General features: G+C 40.3%; 1 protein-coding gene across 7 annotated transcripts in view; it reads right to left on the bottom strand.

The window, feature by feature from the left end:
* Positions 1-12,745, bottom strand: part of CADPS (calcium dependent secretion activator) — a 476,150-nt gene that overhangs the window by 126,513 nt on the left and 336,892 nt on the right. For 6 of the 7 annotated variants that reach the window (XM_068982571.1, XM_068982570.1, XM_068982572.1 and 3 more), the window contains 2 exons: positions 11,445-11,581; positions 7,853-8,040 (listed from right to left, as the gene is read on the bottom strand). In XM_068982571.1, coding sequence (XP_068838672.1) covers positions 7,853-8,040; positions 11,445-11,581 — 325 coding nt within the window. The remainder of the gene's footprint in view (positions 1-7,852; positions 8,041-11,444; positions 11,582-12,745) is intronic. The other variant, XM_068982573.1, reaches the window with a different exon arrangement.

The following is a 12,745-nucleotide window of genomic DNA, read 5'->3' as shown; positions in this document are numbered from 1 at the left end:
TTCCCCCCACAATAAATAAAGGCAACCATGATATGACATGGATTGGGAGTGAGGGACCCACACTGGAGGCAAGGACATGGACAGTAAAGCAAGTGCTGTGGTCCAGGGGAGGGAAGATAGAGACCTGAGCCCTGGCAGTGGTACCGAAGGTGAGGAGAAGTAGGCAGACTCGAAAGAGCTGTAAAAGCATGGGCAGGGCACAGTAACTAAAGCTCTGTGATGCGCTGAGGAAGGAGACATCAAGGACGGCTCCCAAGGTTTTGTTTTGGGCAAATGGGTGGGTGGAGTCACTCACTGACTTAGAAACAGGAGTATCAGGAGGAAAGTGAATTCCATCTGAGTGCTCAGTTACTAAGCCACAGGGATCACATGGTTTCTGCACACAAGCAGCACCTTGGCTTCAAATGCATCTCCCAAAAGAATCCTTGGACACATTTTCAGAGATTTTTAGGACTCATGCCCTCTTACATCTGCTTACAGACGCATTAATCTATGCAGCCTACTTTGGATTGGGGCGGTTGGCATTATGGATTTGTTAATTGCTGATACAATGTACTTTCTCCGCAGGCCATATGTGAAGAGCAGCACTGGCATTCAAGAAATGTTAAATAATAATGTAAATGAGAAAAATTTCCAATCCCAATAATAAAGGGATCCAAGGAACACTGACGCAACTTGCAATCATCGGAGCTGTTTGATTGCCTTGTCACTGTGGGACAGTGACCAAAGTGATGTTAATCTAAATGTCATCTAGAAAGAAGACTAAAAATATTATGGTGAAAATTAAGTACTGCAACCTTAGGAGCTGATTTAAAAATTAGACGATATAGCGATTTACATCTGTGGATTTGATGATCGCCAAGAGCAACCAGCTGAACGTACTCACATTTTCCTTTTCTTTCCCCTCAATCTTTGCAAAAATGGGTTCAGTTTTTAAAGAGCTAGTTCAAACTAATGTTCCCTCAATCAATGGTTCTTAAATGCTGCTACATGTAAGCGTTTAAAACCAAGATGCTTAGGTCATATCCTAGACTAAATCAGAACCTCTGCTGGTGGGGCTAAGGCATCAACATTTTTTTAGGCTCTTAAAGTGATTCCAATGTGCAGCTAAGTTTGACCACCAAGGTCTTGAATAAGTAGGATCTGAAGACCAAATGCCTTAGAAATACCTGGGCAGGAAATGATTAAAAAGGGAAGATGCCTGGCACCATCGAACACTTGCTGAACCAAATTATTTGAAGATGGGACCTCATTCTTTCCATTTTTACAAACTCCCCATGTGATTTCTGTGACAACCCCTGCACAAGCTGAAGATCAGTGTCAAGCCTTTAGACACAGAATATGTCTGTATAAAAGAAACCAAAATCCAAATAAAAAGAAGAAATTTCATCCCAACACCTGGAAGTTTGATGTTCTGGGTTTTGTGTGCAGGGCGCTGCCCTGCACACTGTAAGATCTTTAGAAACATCCCAGGCCTCTACCCACTAGATGACAACAGCATCACAAAGTAACAATCAAAATGTCTCCAGACATCGCCAAGTGTCCCTTGGGGAAGAGATCACCCCAAGTCAAGAATCTAAAAGATTCCAGGCATGTCAATGGCTCCATTATCTTCCACTGCTTGGAATCATGAACAGTGAAATTGACCAGGTATGTCTACTCTGGATTAGGTGTTCTGGATTCAAGTAGGCATAGTGTTAGGCTTCCCAGGTGGCACAGTGGTAACAAATCTGCCTGCCAAAGCAGAAGATGTGGGTTTGATCCCTGGGTCGGGAAGATCTCCTGGAGAAGGAAATGGCAACCAGTCCAGTAGTCTTCCCTAGGAAATTCCACAGACAGAGGAGTCTTGAGGGTTTCAGTCCATGGGGTTGCAAAAGTGAGAGACATAACTTAGCGACTAACAACAATAACAGGCATACTCTCTCACAAAGATGTAGCACAGGCTTTCAGAGAAGATGGGATAAACTCAGTCACCAGCACCTGAGTGATCACTAATGATGTCTAGCTGCAGCAGGGCTGGGCTCTGCCTCCGTATTTGGGGCTGCTGAGTTATTAATAGGTAAAAAAATTAATCAATGGACAAAAAGCTACTTTTTACCTAATCTAAAGTTGGTTGGGAGATGACAATAGGAATGAGATCTATTATTGAGTTAAATTCAGTTAAAGGGCAATATGTTTCCATGGGTCACCAGTTCCTTCTTACTGTGAGTCAAAGAATAGATAACCTGTCCACATGTAAACAGTGTTCATCCTGGTGAAAGAGGTAGGAAAATATTTTCCAGTGTTAACTGGTGCTCAAAGGAACATCTCCTCTAGGTGGCCCTAAGCTCCAGATACACTCTTTTTCTACAAGGTCAAAATCACCAGGTGGGCCAAGACTTACTGTGGACATCTTCAGGGCAAAAATGGAAATTTTTAAGTAATTTTTAAAATTAATTATTTAATTAATTTCTTTAATTAATTCAGATGGCTGCTATAGTAGGTCACCTGGAAATGTTGAAACTCATATTCAATGGGCCAAATTTGCATCTCATACCATACGGAGTGCTAATGCTGGGCAGGTAATAAGGCAGAGAAGTTACCAATCCAAGCTCCAAAGATAGAACAACCATGTTTGCTATGTGAACCATGCTCACTGAAGACAGTGAATGAATTTATCTGAGCCTCAAACTCTTCATCTGTTACATGATAGTAATAATAATACAGATCTCACAGTGATGCATTAAGGTTAAAATGAGATAATATATGTAAATAGCACTTCACATAGTACTTTGCATATAGCAAACACATTAAATGGTGACAAGTAGCCTTATTTTAATTACACTTTATTTATGAACTCTAACAATGGTTTCAGGAGGCAGGTCAGGTGGTCTGGTATTCCCATTTCTCTCAGAATTTCCCACAGTTTATTGTGATCCACACAGTCAAAGGCTTTGGCATAGTCAATAAAGCAGATGTTTTTCTGGAACTCTCTTGCTTTTTCCATGATCCAGCAGATGTTGGCAATTTGATCTCTGGTTCCTCTGCCTTTTCTAAAACCAGTTTGAACATCTGGAAGTTCACGATTCATGTATTGCTAAAGCCTGGCTTGGAGAATTTTGAGCATTACTTTACTAGTGTGTGAGATGAGTGCAACTGTGCGGTAGTTTGAGCATTCTTTGGCATTGCCTTTCTTTGGGATTGGAATGAAAACTGACCTTTTCCAGTCCTGTGGCCACTGCTGAGTTTTCCAAATTTGCTGGCATATTGAGTGCAGCACTTTCACAGCATCATCTTTCAGGATTTGAAATAGCTCCACTGGAATGCCATCACCTCCACCAGCTTTGTTCATAGTGATGCTTTCTAAGGCCCACTTGACTTCACCTTCCAGGATGTCTGGCTCTAGACTAGTGATCACACCATCATGATTATCTGGGTCGTGAAGATCTTTTTTGTACAGTTCTTCTGTGTATTCTTGCCACCTCTTCTTAATATCTTCTGCTTCTGTTAGGTCCATACCATTTCTGTCCTTTATTGACCCATCTTTGCATGAAATGTTCCCTTGGTATCTCTAATTTTCTTGAAGAGATCTCTAGCTCTAAAATCACTGCAGATGGTGACTGCAGCCATGAAATTAAAAGACGCTTACTCCATGGAAGGAAAGTTATGACCAACCTAGATAGCATATTCAAAAGCAGAGACATTACTTTGCCAACAATGGTCCATCTAGTCAAGGCTATGGTTTTTCCTGTGGTCATGTATGGATGTGAGAGTTGGACTGTGAAGAAAGCTGAGCGCCAAAAAATTGATGCTTTTGAATTGTGGTGTTGGAAAAGACTCTTGAGAGTCCTTTGGACTGCAAGGAGATCCAACGAGTCCATCCTAAAGGAGATCAGTCCTGGGATTTCTTTGGAAGGAATGATGCTGAAACTCCAATACTTTGGGCACCTCATGAGAAGAGTTGACTCACTGGAAAAGACCCTGATGCTGGGAGACAATGGGGGCAAGAGGAGAAGGGGACAACAGAGGGTGAGATGGCTGGATGGCATCACCGACTCGATGGACATGAGTTTGGGTAAACTCTGGGCATTGGTGATGGACAGGGAGGCCTGGCGTGCTGTGATTCATGGGGTCACAAAGAGCCGGACACGACTGAGTGACTGAACTGAACAATGGTCTATTTAACCTGTTACAGCCCATGGAAGATAATTTTAGAGATTGATGGAGTATAAGAGATGCTATGATTCTATGTGCTCATTTTGCAGATGAGAAAACTGAGGAACTGAAATGAGATATGATCATCTTAGATTTATGCAGAACAGGCTTTAATACTCAGATCAGTAGAATCTATGTACAGTGCTGATGTGGTACAAAGAAGAACTTTAGACTCAGAATATCTGGGTTTTCCACCTCCATTTTCAGACATTCAGTTTCATCATCTGCAAAATGGGTATAAAAGCACCTGCCCTGAAAATGTTGTAGCAAGTGACATGTATGGAGACAGGAGTATATTAAAAGCATTTTGTAGACTGCAGAATATCACCCTTAAGTACAGATATTTAAGATTATGATTTTTTCTTCCTTACAAAAATAGCAAATATAGACCCTTATTTGTATAAGCCTGAAAGTACCACAAACAATCTTTCCTGGTAGTTTTTCATGGCACAGGAAACAGGTCAGGCTCCAGGAAGTGCAGCCATTTGCTCTCTGCTCCACTTCAGTGCCGAGCATGCCAAAACCAGTACCTTGGACAGCAGCCAGAGAAGCCTCCTTTACAGGCACCTATAATACTCTGCATTTTCTTACTGACTGCAAGCTACTTCTGGCCTGCACTCTGACCCACACAGGGAAACATGAAAACTCCACTCCACTTCTCTCTGCGTATACTGCAAGTTCAGAAGATGGGTGTTCCCATGAAATCAGGGCTTTCTTTGACCTTCACTAATAGACTGGCATACAATGATCTACTGCCTGCTTCATTTTCTAGGAATTGAAACTGGCCTTTTCATTTGGTCTGCCTACAGTGAACTGTATGAATTTTAGGACTTAGAAATTTTCAGCTGAGCAAATTCATAGTGAAACATAGAGCATAGCTCCCTGAGAACTTTGTGTCCTTTGGCAATGTCAGGGTCAGAACATCCATTTCAAAACCTTACCATGAAACTTTAAAATGTCAGTGTTAATTTGAGGCAAGATAGGGAAGGTGAAGAAGGACATAGGGATAATGCTGGATATAACTGTACATCTACCTCATTTACTTTAAAAGGGAATAAAAGCCACCGGTTTGCGATTTTACCAATTCACAAAGAGAACATCTAAAAGACACAGAACACAAGAGAGGATAAACATTATTTTAGAACTTAAAAGTATTTTCAAGGTGACTTCATCATATAAATGATTCTATGAGGAGTCATTAATTTGGTGACAGACATTACTTTGTGCCTTTATTATAAACAATTATTTGAAAATGGATTACTTTCATGCAATAAATGTAGAACTGAGAGGGTCTGCTGAAAACGATGGCCCTACTATAAAGGTATAAACTCATTTTAAGCCAACTGATTTTATTTTCCCCTTAACCATAATTTCAAAATTATAAATCACGGGTTGCTTATTATGAGTGACTTGTTAAGGTACCTGGCCCCTAACTAGACGCCACCAAAAAAGCAATCTGACTCATGCTTTTGTTTACATATTGCACAATTAGTCTTTTTCAATATGAACATGCTTTAAGAGTCACTAAATACCCGATTCAAATTCAGTCCTAATACATATTTTTGCCCATTGCTAGGGTTTTTTTAAGTGCACCTTCAAACAGAGAATTCAGGAATACACAAAGCTTGCTGTTTGCTAAGGTTGAGATTCAGCACAGATGGGGGAGAGGGAAAGGTCACAGACATCCTAAAACACAAGCCAATAGACACAAAACATCTTACCTTTTAGGCTCTGGATTTGCCTGGGTTTTGGGATTTTTTCTTTTTTTGGATTCCTTTTTGGTATCTTTTTTAGCCTCTGGTTCAGATGGGGAGGGAGTTTTGCTCCCTTCAGGGTCTGTGTTTGGTGGCAGCCCACCAAGGTACGCATGCATTTGTTGACTTTGGAGAGGGGGTGGTCGCATGGAGCATGCACAAAGTGTGGCCAGCCATGGGAGAATCAAGAGCACACACACATGCACGAACAAAACAAAGAAAAAGAAGGATGCATCAAACAGCAAAAGCAAATGCATTCGAACTAAAATAATAAGCAAAAAAAAAAAAAAAGATGCAAACTTGCATAAGGAAAATCAGAACTGAAAAGAAAATAAGAAATCCAAAACTGTTTCCATGACAAGATGTATAAACCTAACTGTGAATCAAGTGGCAGTCTTACAATATGAAATCCAGACAATGTGTATCATAATTCATGATGATGTTTACCAGGGAGTTTACAAAAACACTTCATTATTTTATAACACTTCCTTATTCAGTAACATATGTAGAATACAGTGTGACAACCCAGAGAATATAATGCAACTTCTCTCTCTCTCTTTAAAGAATTCGGTCCAAGAGGCTGTAACAGATAGTCATCAAAGTGTACATATTTATAAAAAGCAGAATTATGCAGAGATAGTCCCCAGGTATCAGAGTTTTCATGAATATCTTTTATGCAAATGAAAGGTCATGTGCTGGGCTAGCAAACCTGGTAACAATGAGAGGTGATGAAAATCTTGTTGCCTGTTAAATATTCAAACCTACAGTGCTATTGTTACCCAGCTCTAAACGTTGAAGTTGCATCTCATAAAATCTACCAGCACTAGAGAGAGGGAAAGCACAGAACCAACCCCACAGATATTCCAGAGTTGTATAGCTTGCAAAGATGACTGACATGGTTCTGATTTAAAAGAAAAAGCTGTCAATTCTGGACTCTCTCATGTAAGAATTTCCCCAGAGCAGTAAGTTTTTCACTGTAGGCTGGGTTTCTGAAGCCACCCAGTTTTCCCTGTGTGTGCCTTCCCTGGCTATCGGTAAGGGTTCGTGGGGGTAATAGAGGCTTCTCTTTCTAGTAATGTGAAGCTACACACACTGGGATAGTAAACTGGCTGTGGCAGTGCAGAAATTTATTCCGGGTCTTGAGAGCCAAATGGTACCATTCTTATTTGCTGCTTTTTGCATTATTCAGAACATAGATCTTTTCCTCCAGGAGCTGGGCAATGTCTAAAGAAAGAAAGTACTTAGTATGTAGTTAGAAGAACTGATGTTCTGGTCTTGTCTGTAAAACCTATAAACCAAAGGGGTTGACTACACCATGGTCTCTGAAGTTCCTCCCAGCTCTCTGGTTAAGCTCAATGTCATGATTATCTATGTCTCCCAGCATCACCTTGCTTGCTTCAGCCCTTGAGTTTCCTCTGCTGAGCATTTGTACATGCTCCTCCTTTCGCCCAGAACCACTCAACTCCTAGTTCAGTACTCGGCCCAAGCATCAATTCCTCAGGGAGACTCTCCCAGCATCCTGCCACCCCATCTGAATCGTGGTCTTTCACTAAATGCTACCATGGGATTTCATCCCTGTTTCTCAAAGAATCAATTTCTCTGTAACTCTGCCTTTGCTTGACGTCTAGTTTTTGCTCACCATGTATGCGGAAGGTGCATCAGAGACCACCCTAGAAGTCCTGTGTGACGTTTCTGTTGAGACTCATGAAAGCAGAAGAAATTCAGACCTGTGTGTATGTTCTTTGTGTTTGTGTGGCTGGTGTGTGTGTGCGCCCACATGTCTGTACTACTGAGCAAGTAGGAATGGGTAGACTTAGAGATGACCCTAAAGCAGGACCAGCTGTAAACCACTGCCAGCACATTAAACATCTTTTTAAAAGGAATACCCCTGGACACGTGCCTACCTGTTCCCATGGACGTGGGATGCACAGAAGGCGAAGCTATAGTGAAGGAGGGTTGGGTCGATCATGGCGCCGTTTTCTGCCCGTTCAAGCAAGTCTCTGAGGTAGCACAGATGTCGGTGACATCCTCGGACTCCGTTCCGGGCGCAGTACTCGTCTAGTACAAACACCTGGCCAGGACTGAACCAGCCCTGATTGGGGAATAAAGGAGAGACCTTCTTTCAAATATAGGTTGGGTTTATTTGGGGGAGAGCTCTACAGTTGGGGATGACTGGAGAAGGGGGTTAAAAATAGCCAGAGCCAACGCTTCTTGATTGCTTATTAAGCCCCAGTCACTCTGTCAAACACCATGTGTGCTAGTTAGTTCAGTCCTCACCAGAGCCCTGTGAGGGAGGTGCTGCTCTCCCTGTTGGACGGATGGGAAATCTGAGCTCAGGGAGCACATGGAATTTCCCTAGTGTCCCACAGCTAGTAAGTGATGGAGCATGGATTAGCAGAGGGCAAGATCCCAGAAACAAGAGTCTCACCCACTGCTTTAACACCAAACCGTAAACCCTAAGAGCACTGGAGTGGGGCTAGGGCAAAGTCTTGGTTACTGATAAGAGAAAATAATAACATTAATGCCTTAAATTGGTACAGTGCTTTACCCTTGACAAGAGCTTTTAGTTGAGCCCATGGCAACCTTGAGAAGTAGACAGGGGAGGTTTATCTTTATTTCACAGATGAGGAAATGAAAATAAGAGCTCACAAAGAATACAAAATAGCCAGGACTCAAACCCAGCTCTGTCTTTCTCCGTATCTTCTGTATTTTTAATACTCTGGAGCATTAACAAATACTAGGATTGATCTACATTCATGCCAGGACTTCATAAATCCTTTCACTTTGGAAGAAAAAAATATATATATATATATTTTTTAGATTTTAAAATGAAGATAATAACTGAACTTTCCAAAAAGAACAACATGACTTTAAGTTCTCAAGTTGTGAATCATATATGATTCAACTAAACTGAGAGGAGCTTCCTGTGCCCAGGCTGAGTGCTTTATATTCTCCCAGGCAGTTATTTGTTTTCTTATTATATATTTGTGTGCTGCAGGACCACACAAAACTCTGCTCTAAAAAAGAATTGGGCTGGACTCTCTCATGCAGAGCACATTAGGAGGTGCCATGGTGTAGAAACTGCTGCCTCCAACAAGCACTTAAGAAAAAAGATGCTCGGTAAGGCCTAGCGACTTGCCACTCAAAGTCACTCTTGGGACAAGCCTATAATGAAATCACTTCTTTCAGTCTGAGTACCTTTCTGAAGCCAGAAATAAAAATTGAGGTGGTACTTTATAAGCTGGGAATTTAGGATGATCTTAAATATAAACCTAATTTTACTTTGAGGGTCTTCTCTGAGTCATCTTTTGAATATACCTCTCCATCCTGGGAGAGAAAAGGCAAAAGGAGAAAGTGACTGGGTGGCAGGTAGAGGCCACAGAAGTGCAGCAAGGGAGGCCCCCGCAACACTCGAATCTTGTGCTAGGGATCCGGGGAATCTTCGATTGACAACATGCAGCTCAGCAATGCATCCGACGAAAGACGGCATCTTTCCTATTTCAAATGATAAGTTACTGCAGAGGGCGGGAGAGTAGTCGAGGCAGTGGGCTGCCCCTATAGGCAACTTCTTTGCCACTCCATCTGCTACCCCAAATGCTAAATCTTAGAAACAACACTGCTGTGAAAGATTAAAATATATTTTCTACGACTCAGATGACACCAAGTCTTTTGTAGATGCCAAAATAGCTGCTTTGAAAAGAGTTGAAGAAATATCAATTAGGAGCTCAGTCGAAGACACAGAAAAATTTATGTATCCCTGCTGGTCGGTCTCCAAAACTGACTGGAAAAAAAGACTGTAATAATGAGAAAATGGAATGTATGGAGGCAGGAGATGGGGTCCTCTTAATGGCTCTTATTTTCTGAAATTGGGGGATGATGATTAATACATACAGGTATAAAAATGGGAAAGGAAACTATTTTACACTATTCACAATTAATTTGGAGTTTTTAGGCCTGAATATGACTAACAGGAAGCAAGCTTCAAAATTTCATTTCTGGTTTAATTCTTTAGACGGCATTCACTCCTCAGTGATGAATGTCTTAGTGAAAAAGAAAACTGAAGAAAGTACAATTTGAAAAAAGTCTTGAAAATAATATGTCTCAAAAAAATTCCTCAAGAGACTAGGAATTATATATAAAAGGAAACGATTTAAGTTCAGAGGCAAATTCTTACAAGTTTCATGAACACAATTTATAATTACGTGAATAATTACATAATCACAGAAAACATATTTGAGAAAAACTGCCTTGCAATGCAAGGTAAGCCTTTTTTTTTTTTTAAAGTCAAAATGATGTATTCCTTTTCAGTTTGGCAAAGTTCAGACTTCTGATAATGTGATTCTAAACCTGAGATAATCAATGCATCTTTTATGAGACAAAGATTAATAAATTATTCCACATAATCCTGCTTCTGTTTTTTGGACTATTTTATCTGTCATTTTTATATTTTGGCTTCTGACAAAGAACAAAAAAAGGAATTTATAAGAAAAATTGGAACAGATTTAGGAGAAAGCCATATCATTTAAAGAAAAAAACCCAGATTTTCATTATATTTATGTTGATATCAATAAAATGTCAACCTGAGTTAATTAATATTAACAATATACAGATATATTCATCTTAGTATGTGGAGTGAGAGATGAGGCTTCTCCTCTGTGTAAAGCCATTGCATCCTTTGCCCTCACCTTTCCCATCTATAAAGTGGGATCAACAGTCTATCTTTAAAAAATAACAATATCTGGTTTGCAGAAGAAAATAAATTGAGTCTCTTTTAAATTGCATAGCATAAAGCCCAAAATGTATCTTCATAAATCCAATAAAGACATAATAGCAGTCCTTTGCATTTAAATGATTTAAATCTGGGCTTAAAACAGGATTTTAAGAAATACCCATGCTCTTGTGGGAGAGTTGGACTTCTAACCATCTTAAGCACCATAAAAAAATTCCCTCAAAGGGTATAAAAAATGCTTGGAATACTATGTAGGGAAAAAAGCCACCCAAACAAACAAACCCAAACCCATTTAGCTTATGAAAGGGGAAGTGAACTTTATTGACAAATCATTTTAATCTTTAAAAATATAAACAAAAAGGACCCATTCATTTCCGAGACAGGAGCACAGGGTCTTATTATCTGGGGTGAGGTGGGAGGGGGATCTTGAAGACTAAGAAACCAAGGCAATTTTTACAAGTTCTCTACAAGTAGGTGCCAAACTCGATTATCCTCTTCAGAATATTTCTCATGCAGCAGCTGCAAAGGGGGAAGCTCAGATAGGGAGGCTGAGGAATTGGATCTGTCTCTACTGATAACTTCCTCCCGCTCTGTCTTCTTTCTTTGGTAAGGAAAACTATCTCAACCCAGGAAATCAAGAACACATTTATAATTGTTAAAGAGGTTCCGTAATGGGGAGAAGAGCTTCTGACACAAAGGTAGAGAAATATTTTATCTTTCAAAACGTTATTGCATTTAAATTGCTGTAGACCAAAGAATATACTTGCCAGGCAAGAATAGGAATCATTAAGTCTGTGATCCAAAGTTAGGCGTTGCACCATCTCAAAGAGGGAAGCGTGGTCAAAGTTACAGGGGTTGGAAGAGATAAATTCATCCATGCCATGTTTTTGAGCTCTATCTGCGTCTGTTCATTTATACATGTAGAGAGAGACACAATTTAGAGAAACATCGCATTTTCTTTGACATTTCAAATACACAGGAATTCACTAAGCATTACGAACACTAGCTGTTTTCCCGTTGCCGCCCACCAACGTCCCCAAGATACTCTTTTTACCTCCCATTGTCAACTTGCATCACTTACTGGTGAGTTTATTGCATTTCGGCAAAAATATATTGGCATCAACGTGTTTATCAAATGATCACAACTCTCGTGCATTTATGTTGTTCTTGAAAAACTAAGCACACGACCGTAACTTCGCCTGTGTTTCACCAAACACTGAAAGCAGATCGGATCTTTGCTTATAAAAGCCTATTTAGCTTTTCAATTTTTAATAGATTCTGCCATTCCAGTGGTTATGTCTAGAGCAATTTCTCTACAATTACTGGGATCATCTGGAAAAAAAGGGTTATGCTGATTCTCAGCCAAGTGACAATATTAGTATCCTCCCCTTTCAAATCCCCGTGGCCAATTTGGTTGCACAAAAGATTTGGGTCCCCATCCTCCAAAATTAAAACAAAATAATAACAAAAGATTTCCACTGAAACCTGGAGAATAAGTTCACTGGGAATTTAGTTAGTGATAGCAAAGGACACTGCCTGAGATAGTGTGCTTACTCAGTTAGCAAAGCTTATGAAAGACAAACAAATTTACTCAGCAAGGGCTATGATCTGCCATTTATTGTGAATTAATAGTCTCAATGTATTCACACTTTTCCTTACAGGGTGAAGGCTGTAGGCAAAACCTCCTAAGGGCTAACTAATTAATCTCAATATGTGTAACTAAAATAGTCTATATTCAATCGGCAAAATAACTCAGAGAATTCAACTCGAGTGAGACCAAGCAAATCTCGGAAGAGGAGGGAATGAAGGTCCTAGAAATTAAAAGAATCGGCTCGCTCCATCTCATATTTACTCACTCTCCTGAAATGCTGCAAGGAAAAAGAATCTTAAATCAAGCAAGAGTGTATTCATCTCCTTGCGTGCAACATTCTACTCAAATACAGGGACCTGCCAGGGACCAGCGATGCTGTCAGGACATGCAGAGAATGGATTTCTGACTTGAGAAGGTGTTTGAATAATATTTTCAAACGTGGCCTTCATCCCAGGCAGCTTTTTTTTCTTCCCTGCT

The sequence above is a fragment of the Capricornis sumatraensis genome, chromosome 10, assembly GCF_032405125.1.
Source record: "Capricornis sumatraensis isolate serow.1 chromosome 10, serow.2, whole genome shotgun sequence".
Classification (NCBI taxonomy): Eukaryota; Metazoa; Chordata; class Mammalia; order Artiodactyla; family Bovidae; genus Capricornis; species Capricornis sumatraensis.
Note: the sequence above shows the minus strand (reverse complement) of the source record. Positions and strands in the feature narration are given on the sequence as shown.